The 13,017-nt window shown below is 40.8% G+C and overlaps 1 protein-coding gene across 2 annotated transcripts; it reads right to left on the bottom strand.

The window, feature by feature from the left end:
* Window positions 1-1,685: 1,685 nt before the first annotated feature.
* On the bottom strand, window positions 1,686-10,287 carry LOC118854321 (olfactory receptor 1440-like). 2 transcript variants are annotated; one of them, XM_036764678.1, is made up of 2 exons: window positions 10,207-10,287; window positions 1,686-2,641 (listed from the first exon to the last, which is right to left on the bottom strand). In XM_036764678.1, the coding sequence occupies exon 2, from the start codon at window positions 2,619-2,621 to the stop codon at window positions 1,686-1,688; it is 936 nt and encodes a 311-aa protein (XP_036620573.1). In that variant the 5' UTR covers window positions 2,622-2,641; window positions 10,207-10,287. The 2 variants fall into 2 exon arrangements, with proteins under 2 accessions (XP_036620573.1, XP_036620574.1); XM_036764679.1 differs by lacking the exon at window positions 10,207-10,287 and adding an exon at window positions 9,033-9,045.
* Window positions 10,288-13,017: the final 2,730 nt, after the last annotated feature.

The following is a 13,017-nucleotide window of genomic DNA, read 5'->3' as shown; positions in this document are numbered from 1 at the left end:
AAACACAGATAACGTTGATAAATATATATATATATGAGATGATTCAGTGGATAGAACACTGGCCCTGGAGTCAGAGGGACCTGAATTCAAATCCAGCCTAAGACACTTACTGTGTGGCTGTAGGCAAGTCACTTAACCCTGTTTGCCTCAAATTCCTCATCTGTAAAATGAACTGGAGAAGGAAAGGGCAAACCACTCCAGTATCATTGCCATGAAAACTCCAAATGGGGTCACGTATGACTAATCCACTCAACAAGAAGTCACTATGTGCCTACAGAAATCCTTACATATGGCTTATAGCCCGATTCTATTTGAGTTTGACACCAATAACATAGAACAAGACTGAAAAGACAGTTTAAAACAGGGCTTCTTAAACTTCTTCCACTCATGACCCCTTCAGTGCTTCTGTTTGCAACCTACAGTTTGAGAAGTGCTAGCCTAGAACCAGAGCCCTGAATGCCAAAATAAGAAGGGTACAAGTTGCCTTCTAAACTTCAGGGAGCCACCAATCTTTTTAAGAAGATAATAAATAACAAGCTTCAACTGGGCATGTTAGGAAGATGATTTTGGCAGCCATGGAGAGAATGGGTTAGAGAAAGAGTCTGAATGGCAGGGAGATGAGTAAGAGGCTATTATAATATTCCAGGTGAGAGGGACAACCTGCTTCTGGCCCTGTAGTTACTCCTTGATGCTGACAAAGTGATACACCAACTGTGCCTATGGGAAGGTGCACGCTTATCCTATGATCAGTGAGACAAAAGGGTCTTGCTTCCCTTGAGGAGGAGCTAGATTCTTGGGTCTCAAGAAGGTTGTGATTGGCAAAGCAGAAGGAGCGGGCAGTACCTGCTAAATCTTATAGTGGGGCTCCCAGTGGGAGCTGCTGAGTCTAAGCACCAGAACTGTGTCAAGGAACCACCGAGTTTGAGATGTATCTCTGGGATTTCTGGCTCTAAGAGAAACCACAGGTATATGAAGATGTTTTTAGTATATTTTAAATTTATTCCTTTTGATTCTGTGGATAGGAATAAAGACTATATTCTGTTGAACCATGCTGATTGCTCAATGTAAAGAACCATGGATTTGGAGTTGGAGGACCTGGGTTCAAATATGAATTCTTCAACTTATTACTTGTGTGACCTTAGGCAAGTATTTAATGTTCCTGCACCTCATTTTCTCCATTTCTAAGGAAGGGGTTGGACTGGATGACTTTAAAGATTTCTTCCAGCTCCAGGTCTATACTACTATAATTCCATGAATCCTGTATTCCATTTTCAAGTGATTAGGGCTCACTAAAATACATACAAGAGTAGGACAGTAGAGTTTCCACAGTGTATGGGAGCTTGAGCTGTAAGAGATTAATTGAACAAAATCACACAGACCATTCCCTTTGACAAAAGAGTGAATAGCAGTACCACCCACAAAAAAAGGTAGAGCTGGAAGATATAGGTGTGAAGCTCTTGGAGAACAAGAGAGCTTGGCATTTCCCTTGAGCATCATTTGGTATTTAGTTAAGTAACCACTGGAAAGAGTACAGAATTGCCCGAGATCTGTTTTTCATGGTGGACCAATATCAAGCTAGTGGCCAGCAGCATGAAATGTGGCTGCAACAACTGTGATTCCATTTCCCATACACAGCCCTCTAAATAGCAATGTCCCAGTCTGTCCACTCTACAACTAAATGCTTCTTAGGCAAATACTCTCTTCTCCCACCTCTTCAGTGCTTCTTTGATCTCTTTATTCCTCAGGCTATAGATCAAAGGATTCAGCATGGGGGTGATCATTGTGTAGAAAATAGATGCCACCTTGTCATGGCTGAAGGAGTCACTGAAGGTGGGACGCAGGTAAACAAAGAGACCAGAGGCATAGAATAGAGTCACAGCCATCAGGTGAGAAGCACAGGTGTTAAAGGCCTTGGACCGACCTTGGGCAGAGCTCATCTTCAGGATGGCCTCAACAATATGACCATAGGAAACCATAATGATCAGGACAGATAGTACCCCAAAGACCATTGACAACACAGACAGGAGGATCTTTATGGCCAAGGTATCAGAACAGGACAGGACCAGCAACTGAGGCAGATCACAGAAAAAATGATGAATCACGTCTGGCCCACAGAAATGGAGTTGAAGTAATGAACACAGCTGGATGAAGGAACCAGAAAATCCACACATATATGATCCAGCCACCATCCACACGCAGAGGGTAGGAGACATGATCGATGTGTAGAGCAGTGGGTTGCAGATAGCGGCATAACGATCGTATGCCATGGCAGCCAGGAGGCAAATCTCGCTCAGTCCCATGCCAGAAAAAATGAAGTACTGAGCAGTACAGCCCCCAAAGGAGATAGTCTTCTTCTCCTTGAAGAAGTCTGAGAGCATCTTGGGGACTGTGGAGGAAACATAGCAGATGTCAAGAAAGGACAGGTTGGGGAGGAAGAAGTACATGGGTGTGTGGAGATGGGAGTCAACCTTGATCAGGGTGATGAGGCTCAGGTTCCAGGCTAAAGTCACAAGGTACATCACCAGGAATATCAGAAAGAGGATAACACTGAGCCTTGGATAGTCTGAGAATCCCAAAAGGATGAACCTCGTTACTGCTGTGCCGTTCTTTGGCCCTGCCATTGGCTAGATGCTCTTGACATCTACAGAGAGTTAAGAAAAAGAGACCTTTGGGTCAATAATTGTGCCCCCCTCAAAAAAAATTAACTGATGTCCATTATCAGTAAAGAAAGAGAAGAAATAAATTATAAAATATGGCTTCGATCAATACTTCTTGAATAATTAAAATTTGGAGTATAAAACCAGATTTTCATAACACTGTTATTTTTAAATTTTTACTTCATCTGTCTTGGGTGGGGATGGTTAGGTCCCCATTACTAACGGTCTTCAACAAAGACAACTACATTGTAAGATCACTTTCAGTTTGAACACAGTATGTTCTATATTCTATAGTCCCTTTCAGTTTTGATATTCTGTGTTCTATTTTCTAAGCCCTTTCCCAGATCTAATATTCTATGTTCTAAGGTCCCTTTCAACCTAAATATCTTGTGTTCTATAAATCTAAAAATAAACAAATAAAAATAAAATCCATAAACTTTTCCTTAATACAATCTATTTCTACCTGTATAGGACTATGTCTAGGTATAGCATATTTCCAAGTAACAATGAGGTTAATGAGTTCTTATCATTAGTTATGCTACTATAATGAATGACTAACAGTACATTCTCCTAAAATCCTAGTGGGTTCAGGATAGCTACAGTTATGGCAAATTCCAGCTCTAGTGTGCATGATTTAGCTATTTACAAATAGAAATCCTAGAGACAAACCCCATATCTTCTAAAAAGAAACCTTTGAATTTTCTCCAGGAGAAAAACATAGCATATCTCCCTAGGCAGTTATGCTGGTTGAGAAAATCTCTAGCTGCTGGAGCTGTATTTAGCAATACCAAAACATCAAGATTTAAGGTGTATATTATTGGCACTTGTTCAGATACTTAGTGTCTGCCTGTACATCATTCAGATATATACAAGTACTGTGTTGCTGGTGCTATCGTAGCATGTTATACAAATGCTCAGATGGTTGATTTGAAATCACTGAAGACGGATAAATATATTAATGAGTGACTATGTGTTCCTCTGGGGGAGCTAGGTGGTGCAGTGGATAGAATGTTAGATCTGGAGTCAGGAAGATGAGCTCAAATCTGGACTCAGACATATATTAGTTTGTGACCTTGGGCAAGTCATTTAACCCTGGTTGCCTCAGTTTCCTCACCTGTAAAGTGAGCTGGTGAAGGAAATACCAAAGCACTTCAGTATCTCTGCCAAGAAAACCCCAATAAGGGGTCACAAAGTTAGACATAACTGAGACAGCTAAACAACATGATCCTCCTTGCACTAAGACATTTAAATTTCACTTTGACATGGACTTTTGTGACCTCAATCATTTAGCAAAGACTCCAGGAATATTAGAGCAGAAAGGAATATAGCAGGGTATCCAATTCATTTTCTATTTTATAGATTTCAGACTCTGTATTTGAAGTGAGTTCCTGGAGGTTCCAAAAAGTTGGATGGTTGTTCAGGAATCTGTTTAGAAAAAAAGGGCAGGGGAAGAACTCCAAAGCAGCTCTCCCACCACCATCACCACCCCACCCCACTTCATACAAACCACTTTGAAGCTGCCTAGCAGCTGCATTTAGAATCAGAAGACCTGAGTTCAAGTCCTTCCGATACCGCTTACTTGAATCATTTGTAAATCTAATTAAGTCACAGTTAACTTCCCTCTTCGAAACTTGGATTCTCCATTTGTTACATTAGGATAATAATCCTTGGACTCATTACCTAATGGAGTTGCTGTAAAACTCTATAGAGAAGTGAATTGTTATGATTTTGTAGCAGGAGTTTGGAGTTCAATCCCCCTACGTGTGTTCATCACTTTTCTATCTGACACCATACTGTCTTCCTTTTTCATTCTCATCCCACAACATTCCAAGGCAGTGAAAAGGTATGTTTTGAAATTTCCTGTTATTTGCTAAAATTGCAGCATTTCTCTTAGCAATTACTTATCTCTGAGCTCCCAAACTCATTTATTAAGTGTTATTTATTTACTAAACTGAAGAAAGTTCTTTCCTTATAAGTTTTGGCGCTCTCTCTCTCTCTCTCTCTCTCTCTTTCCAGATAGACAGATAGATAGATATGTGTATGTGTGTGTATTATATTATATGCAGACATGTGTATTGACCAAATTCCGTATGATATTATTAAGTAGAATAAGCAATAAAACAGATAATTTTTATTTATAATATATCAGCTGTGGAAAATCATGACCAAAGTCACTTCTAAACATCATTACAACTTCTGAATTCTCAATTCTGAAAACCCAAGCCCACCACTCAGTTTACTCAGGATACCAATTAAAATTGCTTCGCAAAAATTATCTTCATGATTTATTACAAAATATAAGACAAAAAGCTCTCCCCTGGAAATAAATTCTCTTAGTTTTTTTCTCTGTCTTCCTCATAGAACCACTGCAGCTAACAATCTATCAAGTGACAGTAAAGCTCCTTATAAAGAATGATAGCTTACGCTGATTTATAAAGATTGGTTGGTTGGTTGTTGTCCTTCATTCTCTAAGAGGACCAAAATGACATCATTGTGTTAGAGTCAAGTTACAGCATGCCCAACTGTGACTGATCAAACTAATACGAGCTCAAAATGCTCTCCCACAGGTCAGGCACAAATAGTCCATGTGAACATTTGGGGTGGATTCTCTAAATTTGCACATCTCACATTTCTTTTGAGCTACTTCAATCCTGCTTTGCTCATAGAGCACAGCACCTTCTCTGATGCTACGCGGTCCTGTACCAGTGATTTCCCTGTCACCCACTCAATTTTAAAGTTCTTAAGAGAGACTTTGAGAGTGTCCTTGAAAAGGCTACAAGCCAAGACCAAAGTGGAGGGAGTGTTGGTGCGTGATTTTTTTGTTTGCAGATGATTATGTTCTCAATGCAGCCTCTGAAAATGAGTTGCAACAAAGTATGGATCCATTCTCTGCTGCTTATACTAATTTTGGCCTAACAATTAACACCAAGAAAACACAGGTGCTTCATCAGCCAGCACCACACCATCCATATGTGGAATCATTGGTTACAGCAAATGGAAGTTTTGGATGCTGTGGATAAGTTCATTTACCTAGGCAGTATACTTTCTAGGAATGTACATATTGATAATGAGGTTAGCACACACATTGCCAGAGCTAGCTCCATGTCTTGAAGGCTCCGAAGGAAAGTGTGGGAGAGAAGAGGTATTAGACTGACTACCAAACTGAAGATCTACAGAGCCATTGTGTTCACCTCACCATTGTATGCCTGTGAAACCTGGACAGTATACCAGTATCATGCCAGGAAACTGAATCGCTTCCATTTGAATTGTCTTAAGAAGATCTTGAAGCTCACCTTGCAGGATAAGATATCAGACTGAGGTCCTTACTCAAACTAAACTGCCAAGCATTCAAACTCAACCGCAGAGAGTGAGACTCCAATGGGCTGGCCACATTGTTTGAATGCCAAACTATGCTTGCCAAAAAAGACCGTTTTATGGAGAATTCACACATGGCAAGTGCTCACATGGTGGTCAGAAAAAAAGCGATACTCACAAAGATATAATAACAGTATTTGTAGTCTCTATGGGAGAAACCATTAAAGGTAATGAAATACTTTTTTGGACCAAACCTATAATTTCATTGGTATAAGGAAGTCTCATTGAGGAAACTACCTCTACCAATGGAGATCGTCATCTAGTATGCAATTTTTAATCTTAGAGAGTTCCTGGCACATTAGGAAGTTACATGCCTTGACCAGGGAGACACAACCAGTATATATCTCGATTCTAAGGGCAGTGCCATGTATACAGGCCACATTTGATCTCTAATGTTATTACTATTATCTCTCCAGACAAAATTCCCAGAGATTTCTTTCCTAGAGATAATTCTTTAGTTTCTTGTTTTCAGAAACACAAGTTTTCAGAGTAGGAATGGATCTCAGAGACTATCTATCCAACCCATGTCTAAACAATAAACCTCCCTACAACATCCCTGTTAAATGGTCAGTTAGGTGGCATAGTGGACTTGGAGTCAGGAAAATGTGAGATCAAATCTGGTCTCAGGTCCTTACACGCTGTGTGAACATAGGCATCTCACAAGCTCTACTAGCCCCAATTTCCTGACCTCTACAATGGGGATAAAAATAGCATCTCCCTCCTGATGATGATCACCCAGCCCTTGCTTGAAGCCCTCTGTGAGGGAGTACCCTCGACTCCTTGGGGAGCCATTTCTGCCTCTTAAGACACATATCTTTACAATAAGTCAAAATCTGTCTCTCTGCAACTTGTTGCTCTTAATTCTGCCCACTGGAGCCAAGAAGCACAATTTTAATCCCTTGTCCACATGACAGTCCTTCAGGCACTTGACACTTGATACTTGTCTTTTCTTGTCTCCCCTCTGTCAAGGGTTCTTAACTTGGGTTCTGTGAATTTGTTTGGTAGAAAAATATGTTAATACCTATATTCCAATATGGTTCATCTTTGCAATTCTATTGTGGACTTCATCAAGGCTGTCCAAGGGCTCCATAGCACAAAAAATGGGCCCTAAAGCCTAAGACTTCCTTTTCCCATTGGTTCTTTCAGATGCTGGTCACATGTCCTGATCTTAAGATTATTCCCTATTTTGGGTATCCTCCTATGGATGCTTTCCAGTTTATCAATATCCAAATGTGGAAATCAGAAATTGGTCCAGTACTCCAGGTATGGTTGTATCAGAGCACTATCTTCAGCTCTATGCATTTCGACCCTTTAGGGGAATCTCAGAAGAAGGAAAGTAGATGGTAAGTATAAACACATAAATAGCTACTATAGAATGGAATGCCAGTCTGAGTGAACTCAGATTACTACATTTTGTACAATAACACAATTCAGTAGCTTTTGGGTCCATCTTAGACCCCATCTGGTACCAAAAGACTTCATCCAAAGACTTCATCATAAAAGACTTTCATGTACAAGGCCATGACTATGCTTGGGCCCCAAGAGCAATGTTATGTGAAGACTTTGGGTTATTAGTATTCAAAATTAAGAAACTCTTGCCCTTGATTTCCTATTTTACTATTTGGGCTATTTTCCTTTTTCTTTCCAATCCAGAATGACATGGGGGAAGAAAGCTAAACTGAGGCAGAAAACCTGGGTTTAAGCTCCCACTCTGTCACTTTAATAACTATTGGTAGTATTGGGCAAATCACTTTAATTTTCCCAAGACTGATTTTTCCCCTACTGAAAAACGAAGGGATTGGACTGGATGGTCTCTAAATTCTCTTCCGGTTCTCACATCCAGTAAGTGTGTATTTCTATGATGAGGGTAGGGACTTTGTCTTAAATGCCTTTGTTTATGATTCAACCACTCCAGTGCCTCTTGTAGTGCTGGGCACAAACTGAGAAGTCCATGTTCATTGAGTGAATGGAGAAACACAACATTCTGAACCTCAGGTTTTCACTCAACTACTACTGGAGTTCAGAATTGAGGCACCTTGTTTCCAAGGTCACTCCTCCACTTACTGTTGGCAGTCATGTTCTTTTCCATACACAACTTGAAAAGAGGAAGAAAGGAGACAATGAAAGGGAGAAGAGCCCAGGGACTGAAAGGGGCAATGATTGAGTGGTGTTCACTCAATTAGATTAGAGTGAGTCCAAACTGAATCAGTATAAGCAGAGGTGAGGGTCAGTTGTTTCCTTTCAAAGTTATGCCAGTTTATTTGTATTTGTATTATAATAATATAATAATTTGGATTGTACAATTTACATAATAAAGTTTAATAATATAATAGTTGTATAATATAATGCTTTACATAATAAATTGTATTATAATTAATATTATTAGAATTATTTCTCTGTAAACTTTGGAGATGTCATAGAGACAATGCTCATTCAAACCTGGGTTGGATTAGATGGCTTCCAAAGTTTTTTGGTTTTTTCTTTTTCCCCCAATACTGGTGTTCTGTAATTCTCTCCTTTCTTATTTCATTTGCTTTCTTTTGCTTTTCCTTGGATACAGGACTTAGAGCTAGACAAGATCTCAAAGGTCATCTTGTCCATCTCTCTCACTTTATAGTTTAGGACTTGAGGCCCAGATGGGTGAAGGGGATTCTCAGGATCACAGAGTCTCAGAGTTAGAAGGTCACTCTAAGGGCATATGGTCCCACCTGATTTTTATAACCCTGTCTATGACAGGCCCAACATGTCATTAGCCTTTGCATAAAGAACTACAGGAAAGGGAAATCCAGTGTGTCCTAGGCAACATCTTCCAATTCTAGAGATGTCTCCAGACATCTACTGAGATCTCTGGAGACCTAAGGTCTACATTTTTTTTACATTGAGCTAAAAACTGATTCGCTATAGTATCTGCCCATTATTCTGAGTTTGACCCATTGAGCCTGAAAAGAGCAAATCTAATCATCCTCAGAATAAATCTGACCCCTCTTCCCTATGACAAACCTTGAAGACAGTGATCATGTCCTCACGAGAGTCTTCTCTACTTCCAGATAATGATCATCCTCTCCTGGCTCTGGTCATATTAGGATAATAAGATTTCATAGAGAGAGTTGGAAAGGACCTTAGAAGTCAACTAATCCACCCTTTATTTTATGTATAAGGAAACTCACGTACAGAAAGGTTGTCATTTGCCCAAGGTCACACAGGTAGCAAATGACAAAGAATCTGAACCAAGACTGTCTAACTCCAAATCCAATTCCCTTTCCACCATCCCATCTTCCCTCATGATCACATGAAATGCTGTGCCCAGAAATGAATGCAATCCTTTAGATAAAGTTGCTTACCCATGGTCACATAACTGGTAAGCAGCAGAGAGGAGATTTGAACCTAGGACCTGCCTTCAGCTCCAGGACTCTCTCCACTGTATCACTATCTAGTGTAGTGGGTTTTTTCTGCAAAGACTCTATGTAGACTTGTCTCTGGCTAGTTAAGGGGAAAGGGTTCAGATCATACCTAAGTCAAAGAGATTCAGGCTGCTTAGATAGCTCCGAAGGCATGGACTGGTAGCAGCTATAGAGATAATAGCAGTCTTCTCCCCAGACAGATCTGGCATGCTGGTTTATATAAAGGAAGGTTGTCGTGAGGTGAAGAATACTGTCTTTCCTCTGGGCTGGCATTATTCCCATTCAATGCAAAGTTCCAGAAATTCAAAGTTAGAAATTTACTGCTTTGACTTGAAACTCTGGACTCTATCAAAATGCAAGCAGCCAAATGAAACATAAGCTCTGGTTCAGGTGGCATAGGATCATGGACCTAGAGCTGGAAAGGATCTTAGAGGTCACCTAATCTAACCTCCTCATTTCACAGATGAGGAAACTGAGGCCAGAGAGGTTATGTGATCTGACCAAAATCACATAGATGGTGAGTGAATGGCTGAGCCAGAATTTGAACTCTAACGTCAGTATTCCCTTTCACTTAATAAATGTGTCCTAAATTGTATTAGAAACACTCACCGGGAAAGGGAGAACTTTACAATTAAAAGTGGAAAGATCTGAGCAGAAGTGAATGTGGTGGCATTCTGGAATGATGGGGGAAGGACTGCACCAAAGGGGGCAAAAAGCCCCAAAGAATGGACTTCTCGGTTTTGTTCAATGCTGGGCCTACCAACATGACTCACCCAGATGTCACTGAAGACCCTTCTGTGCCTGTGGACTTCTGAGATCTAGAAGCATCTGTTATGTTATCAAGGTGCTGTCCCTCTGATCCACTCCCAGAGCTCAAAGAGAGCCAAAGCCCTCTCCACTCCGTGTTATCTTCCCTTTAGGATGTTTGTCTGCATTGGTGACTGCTGCTAGTCTAAGCTCTGGGCTTGTGGGCAGGTAGGCTACGGGCCGGGTCACTGAGAGAGGGAGAGAGATGTGTCACACTGGGGATTCTCTTAAGTGCTTCCTTTGGGTCCATGGTGGAGGAAGAGAGGGTAATTAGAGAGAAAGAACTTTTCTGGCTCATTGCTCCCTAGAGGAGTGGCTGCCAAAGTGACATGGAGGGGTTATACATCCTAATGCTATTTCTTACCTTAGGTTGGACACCTCATGAAATAATTGAATGAGGGATGGAGTTTCATCTCCAGAACACAGAATTCTCCAGTGTAAGGACTGGCAGAAACCACAGAACACAGATTGGCAGAAGTGGAAAGGGCCTTTATAATTTTTTCTAACTAGACCTGTAATTTCAGTATTGCAGCTCAATGAGGAAACTTTCTCCATGAATATCGATTGGCACCTATTTTGCAATTTACAGAGTGTTGTTTTGAGCAATGAGAAACTAAATGACTTACTCAGGGTCACACAATCAGTATGTGTGTCATGGATAGAATGAGCCCAGCTTTCTGTCTTGGAAATCATCTCTATGCCTGTTATTCCACTAAGCCTCTCAAAATTTTAGAAGCTTTGGAATGTGAAATATAGATATGAGCTGAAAGGGATCTTTGATCAGAAAATGTCAGATTTGGGAGAGATTATAAAATATAGAATGTTAGAGTTGAAAGTGACTGTAGAACACAGATTTTCTGAACTGAAAGGGACCTTAGAACATGGAAGGTTGGAACTGGGAAGGACTTTCAAATATAGATTGTCAAAGCTGGGAGGGATCTTGGAATACAAAAGAGATCTTGTGTATTACCTATTCCAGCCCTCCACTTAACAGTTGTGAGAAAGCCAGGGTGCATAGAAATAGAGCGATTTGCACAAGGTCACAAAGCTACTTTCCTCATTTGATTCATTGTTTCTGCTTCTCCTCACTCACAATGGACCTCTGCACCCTCCTTAGCCACTCATTTTATTAGAGACCTAGGATTTCCAGTGCCATTTCTGTTACCAGAAACCATTCTATCTAGAAAGGTTCTTGCTCCAGATTTTTATGATTGACTGACCAGGAGCAACTGCCTCTATGTTCTATGCTAAGAAATCTGAAAAGAAAAAGAAAGAAAAAAATTAAAAAAAGAAATCTGAACAATTAAAGTTTGCAGATGTTCTACCTTAAATTGGCCACCCATCTTTTCCTGCACATGCCATGCTGGTTTTACTTAATGTCTTTCATCTCTTCAAAGTTCACAACTGCTCACAGTTTGCCCCTGTTTGTCTCTTGCCCATTGGGTATAGGGCTCCTGAGGGTTAGCCAAAGGAAAAGACTAGTCTGGATCCTTCTCCTTCACAGAGCTTTGTCTCCAAAGCACAGGAACAGGGGAACTAGAGGTTCATCTCCATCATCTATCCTTAGCCAGTGCCCATATCCACTCACTAAGGCAGGGTTAGGAAGGGACTGAGTCTTCTGAACAGAAGTCAGAATTAGGAAGTAATTGGGGGACACAGGCAGATGACCATGAGACTGATATCATGCAAAATGTCCTGGGTCTAGAATTAATTGGCATAGTCTGCAATCATTGCCTACTTCTTAGATGACTCTTGTGAAGTTGCTTAACATCCTTGGTCTCAATTTCCTCTTCTGTAAAATGAGGGGGAGGATCGACCTAGAAGACCTCCAGCTGTGTCTATAATCCTTTCATTCTTGTGGTCAGCCTTTGTTTTTGTGAACATTTTGACGATACTTCTTTCTGGTTCTATTAGGTGGTTTGATCAGGGTAAGAGAAGGGCCATTTCTGTTTCTAGCCCAACCTCCATAGCCATTATTGAGAGGAAAATCTATTGTAGGGAAAGAACCCACATTCTTCATCACCACCAGCAACTTCTGACTAACTACCAACCTGCAGATATGCTTAAGAGCCCTGGAAATGGCAGCACCCCCTTGTACCATTAATCTGGTTTCCACCACAGTTTCTGCTCCATTAATCCAATGAAGCAACTCCTATGTATGAAAAGTCAGCCAGCTTCATCAAATACCATCCTCAGGGTTTTTTTTCCATTTCTTTGTTTCAGTGGAGTGTTTCTGCCTTTCTCCAGGGCTACGCTGAAGCAGGACAGCTAAATGTTTGCCCCACCCTATGCTGAAGCCCATGGCAATTCTCAGAGCTGGAGTATGCCCATTCCCCTCTTTTCTGCAGGTTTGCTGAGGTAGGGCTTTGTTGCTGGCTTGCTGGGACACTTCCTGACCTGGACTGCACTCCCTTTTTACCTAAGTGAGACAACCCTTTCTTGCCAATCTTCCAAGTCTCTTGGCCTAAAGGATTGTTTCATCCCATCTTTTTCCTGGTTCTGCTGTCCCAGTATTTGTTTGGGGGTGATTTTATGTTGTTTGGGGCTGAATATGGGAGAGTTACAGAGCTTACTCCTCTGCGGTTTTTCAAATAGAATTTCTCTTTTTATCTCTTCCTACTGGGCTTCATATACAAATATGCTGATGATTTTTGTGAATATATTTCATATTCTACTACTTTATTAGAGCAGTTTTTGGGGGGTGGAGCCAAGATGGCAGCTGGAAAGCAGGGGCTTGCTTAAGCTCTCCCCCAAATCCCTCCAAACACCTGTAAAAA

This window comes from Trichosurus vulpecula, chromosome 6 (genome assembly GCF_011100635.1).
Source record: "Trichosurus vulpecula isolate mTriVul1 chromosome 6, mTriVul1.pri, whole genome shotgun sequence".
NCBI classification, from domain to species: domain Eukaryota; kingdom Metazoa; phylum Chordata; class Mammalia; order Diprotodontia; family Phalangeridae; genus Trichosurus; species Trichosurus vulpecula.
This window is presented reverse-complemented; position numbering and strand designations above follow the sequence as displayed.

Excerpts from the sequence above, each read along its gene's own strand:
- LOC118854321 (XM_036764678.1), bottom strand. The coding sequence starts at position 2,621 with ATGGCAGGGCCAAAGAACGGCACAGCAGTAACGAGGTTCATCCTTTTG.